General features: G+C 38.4%; 1 protein-coding gene and 1 pseudogene across 1 annotated transcript in view; both read left to right on the top strand.

Annotated features, from left to right (window-relative positions):
* The first annotated feature begins 4,251 nt into the window (after window positions 1-4,251).
* LOC144630229 (uncharacterized) lies at window positions 4,252-5,740 on the top strand (annotated as a pseudogene).
* A 1,140-nt stretch (window positions 5,741-6,880) lies between these two features.
* LOC144630221 (arylsulfatase B-like) overlaps window positions 6,881-14,496 on the top strand; it is a 39,406-nt gene continuing 31,790 nt past the window's right edge. Inside the window, exons 1-4 of the mRNA XM_078488553.1 lie at window positions 6,881-8,087; window positions 8,490-8,576; window positions 9,316-9,530; window positions 10,705-10,916. Coding sequence (XP_078344679.1) covers window positions 7,979-8,087; window positions 8,490-8,576; window positions 9,316-9,530; window positions 10,705-10,916 — 623 coding nt within the window. The 5' untranslated portion in view covers window positions 6,881-7,978. The remainder of the gene's footprint in view (window positions 8,088-8,489; window positions 8,577-9,315; window positions 9,531-10,704; window positions 10,917-14,496) is intronic.

Genomic DNA, 14,496 nt, shown 5'->3' with positions numbered 1-14,496 from the left:
GGATGTTGAAGTCTCGATTTGAGAGGTACAAAAAAATACAAAACATCTCTGGTTTGATCTTTGACGAGGACTGCATTTTCGTTTTGATCACTGGATAAAACTGAAATATGTCCCAACTCGTGTGTGAATTTGCATGGAAGCACAATGTTCATCAATTAACATGGGCATAGTTTTTTACCGATAAAAGAGATAAACAAAATCTTCGTTTCAGGTCACGATAATTAATATTTGTCTGTTTTCTGTTATTTTACCAAAAGTGGGGGTCAAGCTAATCGTTATCCGTTATAGGATGCTTAGATGCGCGCACTTTTGTTCATGATTCGCCACTATGAGAAAACTTATTTAACTAGCTCTGGTTTCCTTTCTAGTTCCAAAATATTTGTGAATTAAAGTAAGATATAAAATTGTACTTTTTGTAGCACAAACGCCTGGTCAATCCTGAGAAAGATCGTGACGGTGGCAAAACAACTTGTTTCATGTTGTGTACCTTTCAGACAAAGTAAATTTCTGTGTGGACGTATAAACATGGAAACAGATTTCATTTGTTCTGTAAAAAGATTTGTACTATAGAAACCCTTAGAAAAAATCGTGCGAATGAAATACTTAGCCCACTTATTTCCCGGCTTTTTAACTACCAATCGCGCTACCAATCGATTCCCAGGAGCTGGGTGTGGCCATTAAAAAACTGTGTATTACTGTTTTATATTTAACAATTAGACAACAAGCCCGAGTTTTTTATGAGTTAAATTAATCAACGAGGCTCAGCCGAGTCGACTATCGCTATCCAAAAACATACAGTGGACTATCGCTATCCAAAACCTACAACTTTAAGTACTTTTAAGCCAACTCACAATCATGTTCTATTTTAACAATAGAGTGTTTCTGTCGAGGAACTATCGTCTGATAGTTGCCCCGCGGAAATTTGATGTTCTTAAAACAAATATTAGCCCGAGAAGCGTAGCTTCGAGGGCAAATGTGCTAGTTTTAAGAACATCAAATTTTCAAGGGGCAACTATCAGACCGATAGTTCCGAGACAGAAACACTCTATTGTCTTTATTGTTCACCACTAAATTTTCTTCCGCGCGCACATACAAAAACAAGCATTGTGAATTATTTTTACTTTTGAGGATAAAAAACTCAATTGAAAGCCGAAATTTAACAAACGAAACAAAACCAGACGAGAAACCCACTAAATGCAGTGAATTTAGTTGGGTTTTTTATCCGCAGGCAGCTTGTTTACAAAAAACAGTCGCGGGCGGGCACTATCGATCCGGGCATTTTTCACGGGAGGGCACTATGGGCTGATAGTGCCCTCCGGCGGACGGGCACTATCGCGTCACGTGTTCAATTTAAACCAATCAGAATCGGAGAAAATTTAGTGGTGAACTATAATTAACAATAAGACGGCAAGCTCGAGGTTTCTACCGGCTGATAGTTGGCGAGGGGCGAAGCCCCGAGTCAACTATCAAAAGCCGGTAGAAACCGAGAGCGAGCCGTCTAATTGTGTTAGCATAACCCACTGACCGATCTATTCAACTCAGAATATCGCAAGAATTGATTTATTGAAGGTTTTGATTGATAAAATTAAGCGAAAACTAAGCGCGCGCTCCGAGAGCCTTCTACGGATCAATAGTAGGCACCTGTGTAGCCAATCAGATTGCGCGATTACCAATAGTAGGTCAGTGTGGTTATGCTAACAGCGAGTAGAACACAATGGGAAAACCAATCCTTCTTGCGGATTTCCAATAAAGTATGGCTGAGTTTCTACTAAAAATGCATAGTGTAGTTAGAATTAAGACGCAGTATGCAACCTCTGAATGCCTCTTGCCATGTAACAGCCCTCTGTCCTACATAGCCTATAATGCTCTGTGCAACAATTCACAAAAACAGCTGACTGAAAGTTGAAATATAAAAAAGAAATGACTTAACTGGAGAAATTAATGGAAATATGGGGAAACCTGGTTAGTACCAACGGTTGTCTGGAGGAACTGGGTTTTATTTTCATGCATGTCCTGATTACAGTCATTGCAGTCAAAATGCAATCATCATCATCATCATCATCATCATCATCATCATCATCGTTATCCTCATAGGTGTCCCAAGATCTATGATTGTTATTATATTATAGGAAATGAAAGCTCAGTTTTATGAACTTCATGGCCCATATTTGCTAAACGTTGTACTTCTGTGCAAATTCAGATGGGTGATGGGGCATATTTCAGTAATCTACAGTGATAAAAACGATAATACAGTCCTCAACAACATAGATCCAAAACAGAGATTTGTGTGCGTTTATTTCATCAAGAGTGTCACGATGACAGTTGCGCTATTGCCAGATTGTATAAGCCAAAAAAATGCTTCCTATCACTATTGATTCGAGATTAAAAACTGCTCAGCTGAACTTCTACCTGTGTCTACTTGGGTCTTGTGTGAGTGTTTCTGTATCTTTTCGGATGACAAGCATTCGAGACGAACCTGAAAAGAGAAGAGCTCAAATTACAACCAGCGTGACAGTAATGCATACATTACAAAGGTCATACAAACACGGCGTGGGTCATTAACCTGTTTACATTTATCCTTGTGCAATGATAGCAACAAGTAATTTGTCAAGGTCGCCAGTCGCATGCAGTCGGCTCCTACTTCTCTTATAGTGTTTTCGACAGATACTCATACCTGCTACTCTTGCTGAACTTCGAGATCGGCATCCTCGCTAGTCACTCACAACAGGTCCTAGTAAGTGAACTGTAACGTCTTGTTTACAAGCATCTATAACGGGAGAATAGTTGTACTATATCCGAGAAGAATACAAGGTGATTCTTGTGAAGTAAACGAACAATTCATATTTATAAGAGTGTTTGTCCCGTATGAAACGTGATAACATGAACTGAAACTGACAAAAGTTATGTCGACCGGGAGAAATAACGTCACCTGGTTTCTTATTTTAATACCTTGGAACATTACTACTAAGAGCGCCTTATATATAAGATTTATATTCTCGCTTTTCAGACAAACCAAACTAATCTAGATATAGGCTATGAAAATCCAAGTAATACTTACATAATACGACTAAATTTCGCGGGAAATACACAATGATTTCATGCATGGCCTGCGGTATCTATTAACTTTAATTAACATAATTATTTCGAAATCAATTTCTAACACATTTGCTGAAGTTTCTACTCTTTTCAAATCAATTACAATACAAGTATTTCATTTTGAAATGTAATTTTGTCGATGTTATGTGATAATCTGGTGATTTAATTTTGGCGGGAAAATGGCCATAAGAGCGATCAGAGGCATTTTTGAACTAAATTCGTGGAAAAAGAGTTTCTTGTGCCAATCAATAAATTCTTGTTTTTGATTGAGAAGGGTATGGACTGTTATAAAATGGCTTTTAATAAAAAATAAACCACCGCACTTTTGAAAAAAATAAATTTGAAAACCCACGAAATTCACTCTGTGGCAAGGCACAAGCTACCTACCTAGTTTAGAAAATATGGTAAAAATTACAGTTAAACTGAAAATTTGTTTTTAAGCATGCAAAACATTAACAACTAGTTAATTTACCTTGAGAAAAAAATTGTGCACGAAATGCAAAAGGAAGATCTGTTTCCAGTACCGAGAAGTTGGCCTTTTTTATGTAGAATTTTGGCACTTTCTGTGCCAAAAACTAGGGGGGTGGTCAATCTCAGGATTGAAAAGGCAGAAAATCATTTAAATGCCACCAATCTTAATCTTATCTGATAGGTTTCAAATGCTGAAAATATTAGGGGAATCGGCTGAACCCCATTTTTTGGCATTGCCTGGTTTTCTCTGACAATGACACTTAATTGTCAAACATTCCGAGCTCGCGCGAACTCGTATACACATTTGTATAACTGTACTTGTAGAATTCACGAATACGAAATAGTGTTCTTTTTGGCGTTTAAATTACTGATACATACTGTTGCGGCGGGAACATGGAAGGCGTATCAAATTTTTGTTCTTGCTTTATTTTCAGGTCACATAGCAGTAAAGGGTGACTAGGCACTTCAGATTTTTCAATTGTTTTGGAATATTCAAATTTAATGAAAATTTATGCGACAGACGAACCGTTAGGTGCAACAAGGAAATATCCTTTTTTTGGTCTCACAGAATATCTGGACAAAGCCGACTGAAAGTAATGATGAACAATAACCGAATATCTTGAGCATCACACCAACAAACTGTTGTGTCGTTTTTTTTAAAAATTTTTTCCACCGCCGTAAAAGCCACAACCCGCGCCACTTAAACTGGGATAACAGTTGGTCTAAACATCGTGATGTCTTCCAAGAACGCTGTCACCATTGGAAGTCTCATAGAAAAGGACGTGAAAGAGGCCTATTTTTTTCCACAGTATCCGACCTCGTATGGCAAAGGATGGACATTCTTGAACGATGAAAAATACCGACTATTCGATTATCCACCGTGTTCACCGAGGGTGAGTCAAACTCTGTCGGCATTTAAACATTTGCCTGCAGCCGGGAATGAAATTCCCATTATCATGGAATACAAACCAGAATCGTACTTGCAACAACACTGGAAACAATGGCTTCCCGCTTTTCCTCCCATAGTTATCAAGCCACTGGACGAAGGACTGCAGGATGATATTCCTTTTGTGACACAGGCGGCATTCCAAGGCATCCCGAAGCACAAGCACAGCGTAGATCCCGATGTTTTGTTTGAAGTACAACTCAAGAGCTCCATACTTGACATTAAAGCGCCAACGGCAAGACACATGGACGAAAATGCCAAAACACCCATTTCTTATCCCTGCATGGTTAAAGTCGACATGAGCTTTGGTGGACATGGAAACAGTCTTGCTAAGAATGAGGGCGAGTTTTTTGCCACTTTGCGACAAATCAGAGACGTGCGCGGCTGGAAGGAAGGGATTGTGATACAAGAATTTATTCCTGGAGTCAAAGAAGTGCCAAGCTGTCATTTTTATCTGCACAACTCGGGGGAGATCTTCTGGATAGGTACTGGGATTAATAGGTTTAATTTGTATCGCGTTAGCGCCATAGACGTGGACTGGGACAAGCATGGAGAGTATGAATCCCTTCTGTATGAGCAGTTTACTGTACCAATTAAAAACTATCTTCAAGAGCGAGGCTACTTTGGTTTGGTCAATTTTGAGGTCCTGATCACAGATCACGGAAATTACCTGGTCGATGTAAACCCGCGACTTGCTGGTGAAACCACACACATGTTTCTGGTTCGTTACATGGCTTTAGATTTTGGCTTGAAGCATTCAACTTTTTTTGCTCCAACAAGCACAAAATAACAGCTAAGATGTTGGTTGAAAAGGCAAATATCATCAACAACAATGGAGAAGGAAAAGTCATTGTACTTTCTGCCACTGACGAGGACGAAGGATGCGAATCTTTCTTGTCTATTTTTGCCAAGACACCAGAAATGGTGCAAACTCTCTTGCACAGCATAAACAACTGATATCAGAATCCCTATGAATGGATTTGTTTTAAAAAGTAGTGAAATTACCTAGTAGTGATAATACTACGGAAATCTGAGTCTTTTAGAAAATTAGGTGAATACATGGGTAAATATTTAATTTATCATTTTGGTAGGATGGACCACTTATCTTCCGGATTTCCGTTAGATGGCATTTCACATTTTCCACTGAAGAAGGGGCAGTAGCCCCGAAACGTATGGAAACATTATACTACCATCAGGTGCATTTTTCTTTTTCATTTTCATTATCGTTTTCAATTCACTCGGCTAGTTATATGCGCTACACAGTCACACGAAATTTCTTTAGAGATTTCTATGTTACTATGGATCACTTATTGATGTGTTACGGAGGATTTGCCGTATTTCAGTGATTTCTGTCATTTCTATGTTGAACCTTTTTTAGTATTTAAAAAAACACTTTTAAAAAGCCAACAGCAGCTTATTAGCTGAATACAATCAGTTTACTTAAGTACATGTACTGTTATCCCACTTCACAAAGACGCATGCTGGAAATAATGAAAGGTTCCTTTATAGTTCGTGAGCTTTTGTATTCGACCAAAGAAGTTGATTTTTAGAGTTAGCTGAATACTTTGCATTTCAATGTCAGGTTGAAAGGAAGGAAACTCGCCTTACAGGGCTTGCTCTTGGGTCATTGCAGATGTAAGGGAGTGGGAAAAGCAACTGTTTTCATGAGAGAAACAACTACCGTACTGACGTCTGCTTTCACTCGTTGTAATGAATCCATTTTAACAATGCGTAACGTAATGACTTCATAATCGTCATCTTCTCGTCAGAACATTGCAGTTCGGAACATGTGACGATATTCCCACTGCTTGTTTCTTGCTGCTTGGTAAAAGTAATTAGCTTTCAGTATGTTTACCTGGCTTAATAAGTTACTTGCCGACCTCACGTTCTCCGTTCAGTTCAATAGGAATCTTATATTTGCTGAATCATCGCGTTCACTACTCAAGCTAATTCAATAGTGTTAATTATAAGCTGTTAGGTTTTTTATCCATCGACTTTCGCCGAACTGACGTTCTCCGCTAAGTTCAATAGTTTTGGCCTTCGCGTGTTCTTTCATACGTGTTTTAAGCGCGCGTGATGTCTGACCACGCGCGCGAGATGTCTTCACAGTCTGCGCCAACCGAGTACGGAGTAGACAACAAGAAACACATGATATCGACCATCGTGGTTTTGTTATCCTCCCTTACGCCAAAGGTTTTTCCGAAAGAATTGCAAACGTTCTTCGTGGCTTCAACATCAAGGTCGTCCATAAACCTATACGTACCATCTCGAACATACTGAAAAAAACAAAAGACAGGATCGAGAAAGAGGATACCAGAGGAATTGTATAAACGATCAAGTGTAACGATTGTGACTGTGTTTATGTTGGTCAGACATCACGCGCGCTTAAAACACGTATGAAAGAACACGCGAAGGCCATCGCAACATTGGATAAAAACTCTTTGTTGGCAAAACACCATATGCTTAACGACCATCAAATAGATTTGGAGAGCGTCAAAATTGTTAACAGGTCAACGGTGTGAAAACAACGACTAATTCTTGAAGCTTGGCATTCTGTGCGAGATAGGAACTATAAACGAACACATAGCGCTACCAAACGTTTACAATAGCATTAAGAATTCATAGACTCATTAAGAATGCTCTAGAGACTTTTGTTGCACTCGGAAAGTTCATTTAGTTTTTATCACACGTTCGTTACATATTTTAACAGGACGCCGTTAAACATTTGCATTTTTATATTGCTGAAGTCACTGAAGAAGGCAACAGTAGTGGCCGAAACGTCCAAAAACAATATTTTTAGCCAGTGTCAACTTATTAGTTCGAATTTTTTTAATTTTTATCTTTATTCATGTTTTCGTTATTTTTTAATTGTTTTGTAGTGGAGTCCAAAATTTTTTTTAGTCCAGATTTTTTGAGTCCTTTTTTCTTAGTCCAGAGTTCAGTCCATATTCCTCATATTTTATACAACGCCGATTTATTGTGACATTTCTGCGATAATTTGGTACGCTCATTAACGACGGTCACATGAAAAGACTGTGACCTTTACTTTAGACTGTTCACAGTTCCCTATTTTTCCGTGAAGTCGTGGAGATCGATCGTTCAGTCCGCTCTCCCATCCCCACGCAATGACCATTTGCACTCTCCCCAGTTTTCGCTCGCGTTTGTAAACCAAGATGGCGGCCCGTCGGACTGAACGATCGATCTCTACGACTTCACGGAAAAAATAGGGGACTGTGAACAGTCTACCTTTATTTTGTCTGTTCTCTTTACCGTTTTTGTACAAAACAAATCTTGTGAAGTGTGAAGAATGCGTTTCCAACATTCGTCCATTTTCTCGACGCTGTTTGTGTTCACATTTGTATATTCCAAGTTGGTGGTCGCCCTTTGCATATTCTGTTAGTAGTTGTGGATGATTTTGGCTGGAGCGATGTTGGATTTCACGGCTCAAAAATCAACACACCGAACATGGACAAGCTAGCGGCAGAAGGAGTAATTCTGGATAATTATTATGTACAACCGATTTGTACACCGACCAGAAGTGCTCTTCTGTCCGGCAGATATCCAATACATACAGGTGTGGTGTGCTTGCACGTTTTTTAAGGCAGCATTTTAGATATAGCCTGCGTCGCAGCCGGACGTCTCACAAAACCTCGGTATAGGACTATACCGGGGTTTAGTTCGTCTGCAACGCAAGATATTTAGATATCGTGCAATACTTATTTATTAAATCGCTAAATGACCGGCAAAATTGACCAGCAATTTTTTCTTAATTCTTCAGTGTAAATCCAATGCAGCCAATCTAAAAACTTCGCATGCAAGATGTTTTGAAGACCTTGACCGGCAATCTGCGCCATACAGAACTTCCAAGTGGAATACCGTACCGTTACCGTACTGTACGCTGCGATACGGTGCTGTGTTGTGCTGTTAAATCCATTTTTTATCTCACTTTTTTTTTTTATTTCTTGGACATTATCAGGCTTACAGCATCACAACATAGAAACTGACGAGCCTTATGGACTGCCACTTAACATCACAACCTTACCACAGGCACTCAAGAATGCTGGTAATAACTTTCTTTCCTGTAATGTGTATATGTTACTAACAAATGTCTAGTTTGGGACAACTCAGAGATTGATTTAACATGCTTATGTTAGTCCAACTTCAATTGGAAGTAATAAAAACAAACGTTCACTGGCTAAAAATATTAAAAACAATGAGCTTTCGGCTGTCACTCTACAGCCTTCGACGAATAAAAAATTGAATACAAAATGGATAAAATTATATATACAATTGGAAGGTTCGTATCAAAAAAGATTAGACTGTTAAAACTCTAATATTTCACTCATCTCCCAAAAAGTGTCTAATTAGGCCGTCCCCCTTTTTTACTGTCATCCAACTGACTTATATGTGTGCATTTTCAAAAAAGGTTCAGGGGAAGGTAACGACCTAGTACAACATTTTTTCACTTTCAATCCGAAATATAAACATTTCTTTTGTACGTACAGATATTCAGTGTCAAAAAGTTTAACTTTGCACGCGCAGTACGAGATGGATCTTTACTTCCTCCATTGCCGCCATGTTGGTTTTGTGACCCAGTCTTGTTGTTTCTAGGCTCCACAGCAATGATGCAGGCTCCTAATTTTTTTATAACTTTTTTTTTTAATCCAACCGACTGACCCAAAGTTAGTAAAACCCACTTGATGGTAAACGAAAAGAAAAGGGACAGCCTTATCTTGATTCTGTTTACTCATTATCATATTCATTGTCACTTAAATCATTTCTTTGTTATGATTTCTTGGCAGGCTATGCAACTCATATGGTTGGGAAGTGGCATCTTGGTTTTTTCAAATGGCCGTACACCCCAATATACCGTGGCTTTGATTCATTTTATGGTTATTATACAGGGGCTGAAGACAAATATTATCATGATGATCATAATGGCATTCTTGATCTGCATGATAACAAGGAGCCAGTCAAAGATAAGGGAGGAGTTTATTCATCCAGACTTTATGCCAAGGTCAGGTGAACATGCATTTTGGAATTTACGAATTCAAAGTACACGGCAAACTGTTTCCTTACAAACTGGCTGCTTTTTTCCATAACCAACAATTCCAGAAAATATTTCATGCAAGTGGAAAGAAACTTTTACCATTTGAGTTAACCATACTTATATTACAGTCGAAGCTCTCTTAAGCAGGCACCCTCAGGATGCGAAAAAGTGCCCGTAACTGGAGTTGGCCACTTACAAGAATGGTTCTCGTAAGCGGCCACTAGCGGTATAGGGTACAGATGGCCGCTTATGGGCGCTTACCCGGCTAACAATAACTGGATAGACGTGGATGACAACAAAACAAACCCTGAAAAATTGCACTGTAGTTACTGTAAAACCATTGTGACCAACGGCGATGTAAAATTGATTGATAAAAACAAGGTACAGAGGCTGTTAACAGGATTTTCTTTGGGGTGTCTGCTTACGGGAACTTAAAAACAAAGAGAAAGTCTAAGTTGTAATCTCTTAAAGTGTCCGCAGCCGCTTACGGGAATGGCCGCTTACGAGAATGTAAAAATACAGAGTTTTTATGGGAGTTTAAACAGGGTTTCAAACAAGTCAGCCATAAGCAGAGCATGAGAGTGTCCGTTAAGAGAGTTTCAACTGTTGTAGAGTCACCTTTTATCTTTCATGGGGATCTTCCTAATCTTTCTGGTAGAAAATTCTCAATCTACTGGAAAGTTTTATAGCCCATTCTTTTTACTAGCACTGAGATTTGTACAATATTGCCAACGAAATTTAAAGGAACGGGTGCAAAAATTATGGCCAGAAACATTCAGTTATTGGTCTGCTTTTAGTTAAACAATGTTGACCTGAGTTGTAGAAGTTTATCCAACGGGACTCATCTGACTCATTTGATGTCCTTGGCAAAATGATTACCCAATCGGCCGAGGTCCTTTTCATTTCTTAAGAGGAGCTGAGAGACTGTAGTTTTGTCTCTCGTTTTGCATGACATGCTGTAATCTCTTGTGATTGTGGCGTTGTCTTGGTGAGCTAAGGTTGTAGAATTCTTGTGAGAGTGATTGGGTTTTCTGTGATCATAAAACTTTTTGTTATGATTGTGGTTGGGTTCCACTGTTTTTGTAATTTTCTGTGATTGTGGATTTCCATCCAACTTGACATTTTTACTTTTTCTCTTCAGCAAGCCCAGAATGTCATCTTATCCCATAATGCCTCCCTTCCCTTGTTTCTTTATCTACCATTTCAAAATGTGCATGGACCAATGGAAGCCCCTGAGGAGTACGTGGACAAGTACCATTTTATTGTTGACATGAGGAGGCGCACGTATGCAGCAATGGTTGACATAGTAGATGAAGCAATAGGGAATGTAACCCAAGCTATGCAGCAAGCGGGGTGAGTAAGCTCATTGCAAAGCTCGCTGACAACCAGGCTCAAAGTTGTTGTGGTTGGATGTCTGTCAGTCCAGTGGCGTAATAATTAGCCATGTTCTAAATGAGCAGGGGACTGGGTACGATTTTAAAAATTGATTAAATTAAAAACTGAACCCTGACATTTGAAAGAGCATCCAAAAATTAGTTTATTTACAAACTTTGATTGTTATTGGTTTGAACACATAGGTATGGTTCCCCTTTAGAAATCGTTAAAATAAGATAGATGGATTAAAATAGGGTTGAAATCTAAATCTATACATTTATCACTTAATAGACTTTATAATTAGCAAAAACCAAATTCCGGGCCCCCAAAACGGATAAATCTGCTGCATTTTCAGGACATGACCCTAAAATCCGCTTAAAAAAAGCTGTGCACGATTCCGCAATCCTCTGATCCGTGGACCGATTCACCCCCTTTCTTGGGAGAGGAAAGCTCAGAGATTTCGATTTCTTGGTCGTTTCTATAGGCATAGGAGAGAACGTTAACGTTATTGTGTGTGATGTTATTTCTGATTGCCGTTTTGAATCCTTTTGGGGTCATTTTGATATAGCTTTCATTCCTTCCACGTTTATCTCCATCGCTCAGCAAAAGCTCGATATCCGACTTATACTTTGCTGGAAGGGGCTTCTTACTCTCTTGAAAATGGTTGCCAAGTATATCTGGTTAATGCGTATACGTCGACTTCTATAATTGAAACAGAAATATGAGCGATCTTCGATCTACAATGGGCGCCAAAAGTGTTGAGACACTCGACACTTTTTGAGTATCTTAGACCATTTTCACCCCCACACCCTGTCGATATTACCCCCTTCCCCCGAACTAATGTTGGATTTGCTATCTGCAAGACTTGCCTCGTTTGTGTACAAGGAGGGGGAGTGGTTCAAAAGCTGCACCGGATTTCAAGTAGAAAGATGGAAAAGTTAGAATTAGAATTCATTTCAACCAACTGTCTCGAACTTTTGGCACTCATTGTAGATGATTGATAGGTGGCATTTGTCAAACTGAAGTTATTACATTTTGTGTTACTTAAGTCTATTACATTTTGGGTTACTATTACATTTTGCGTCAATTATTACATTTTGTGGTGTAACAGTTTTCTAAAGCCTCCAGCCTCCACATGACTCACAACATATCATTCTTCTCCTAAATAATTATCAATCTTATTTTTCAAACGTTTTCCCTTTCGTACGTTGTACATTCTGAACAACAACGAACATTAACATCATTTCATCATTATATGACCACAGAAAAGCATTATTTATTATTATTAATCATTATTATTAATTGTTATTATTATTATTATTATTATTATTATTATTATTATTGTTACTGATTATATTGTCATTATTGTTATTACATGCAGTTGTCATTAAAAAATTAATAACACAAACGTGCTAACACATAATTAATGAGGCCAAATACATTCCGCTACATAATTACACCATACGAGCATCAAATAAAACAAAAACAGATTGCACAGATAATCTAACAAATATAAGTGCCATTTTCTGTTTCGATTTGTTTTCCTTCACTAAGAAACAAGCTATGAGTCTTTTGTTCAAAACCTCACCAAAGGCACAAAGGCATTATCCGTAAAAACGTAAAAATGTCAGCGAACCTCACAGGCTAACCAATTCGCTCAGAGACACGTGTCACAGGCAACAACAACAGATAAAATTTCACTTTAAGGTCACGGGGGATACCTACAGCATGAATAAATTCATGAAGCGAAATTTCGCTAGACCTGCATGTTTTAAAACGCTTATTTCTCCGCTGTTAGGGGTGCGATTAAGCTCAAATTTTACAGAGACATAAAGAAATGATGAATGATTATGTATGTCATCTTTTATTTGGTGAATTGGACTTAACGGCGATGTTATAGCCTTGTTAGTGCCAAATTAGGAAGAACATGATTTTGTGGCAGAGTTTGCGGAACGAGTAGGAGACAGCACACTCTGATCTTGTCAAAAACTAATCAGTCAATATCTCTAGAGTGTCATAACAGAAGCGGATTTTTTAATTTAAGATTTGCCAGCAAGTAATGGCGGTTTAAATGCGCAAATTTTAATTGAATGCCTTCTACCTCTTTCTAAAAGCGCTCTTTTAAAATTCCGCTTCTGTTATGACACACTACAGTATTCATAGTTTACCTATCTGCAGTGGCAAGTCATGAAGTTATGTATCCGCGCTGTATTCTCTGCCACAAAATTGTCGGAAAAGTCCAAACTTTGAGATTTCCGAAGGTGTCCCGACCAAAACACGATCAGTTTCCAAAGGAGAGATGTAATTATGATAATTATATTTCACGCTTTTATGGTGAGAACAATGCGTTTTTAAAAAGGACACGATTGTTTATGCCGAATATTATTGTGATTACTCTGAGCATAGTTAATAGAGCTGCAGAAATTTTCAAATTTGAATAAAAACAAGCTCACAGACTTCCTACAATCTATATCAACGTATAAAGCTAAGTGTTGTTTTAAATCGGTCAAAATATCAAAGAAACAGGATTTTTTTTAAATCACGCGCACGCACCCATATTTTTATCCAGTCATGAATATCTCGTAAAATTGTCGATGTCAGTCGTTGCACTACGTGCATACGCTTTAAATAAATGTATAATGATGAGCCTAAGGTGTCCCCCGCGACCTTAAGGTCGCGCAGGACCCTTGCTCATTAATAAATTCATTAGCCAAATTTCTTGACGGGGTACTATCTTGTAAAGCTTTAATTCGCTACATTTTGAACATCGATTCCTCTAAAATTTATCAAGGATATTAAGGGATGATGGAATTACATCATGATTGTCCTTCTACTAAGAGATGACCGTTTATTGTAATGCTACAGGCTCTTAAAAGTTTTACTGCAGATAATGCAATTTTGTGTCCAAGTTTTCGGCTACAACAGCGCACCGAATTAAATGATTGTATAACCTAGAGATGAATCATAACGTCTTTTGTGTTATGACAAGAACGAAATTTTCGATTTCAAAAACTGCTAGAAGTTAATAGCTTCTAAGAGAGTAAAAATGTGAAATCTAAACTTTGAAACGTGCTATCTTCATTTTGAGAACGAAATTTCAAAATTCGCTCTTGTCATAACACAATAGAGTGCACCAAGTTCACGTTCCTCGCGAATCAACTCCTGAAATTCTATATAGGCGAAGAAAACTTGGACACAAAATTGCAGGATTTTCCGCTTCCGAAGACCTTCCGAGACAATTTTTACAACCGACTTGTGCAGCTGTGAATCTAATTATGATAATTCGCTTTGTTTCAGCGCACGGTACGCAAAGCTGAGAACAATACCGTCTAATTACTTGTACAAAGAACTTTAAGAAAAACATTGTCGTGAATATTTCGTTTGTTGTCGGCTTCAGTCGTCGCACTTCGTGCATACTCTTTAAATAAATACATACATAATGATTTCAAGGGTCCTGCGCGACCTTAAGCAAACATCCGAGGCGGTGTAATACAATAGTACCACATAGGCATAAATAGACCTTTTTCGCTTGGGCGTTTTGTTGCCCCATTACAGACCA

This window comes from Oculina patagonica, chromosome 11 (assembly GCF_052425735.1).
Source record: "Oculina patagonica isolate OP01 chromosome 11, crgOcupat, whole genome shotgun sequence".
NCBI classification, from domain to species: Eukaryota; Metazoa; Cnidaria; class Anthozoa; order Scleractinia; family Oculinidae; genus Oculina; species Oculina patagonica.
The sequence above is the reverse complement of the archived record's forward strand: the minus strand, read 5'-3'. Positions and strand labels throughout refer to the sequence as shown.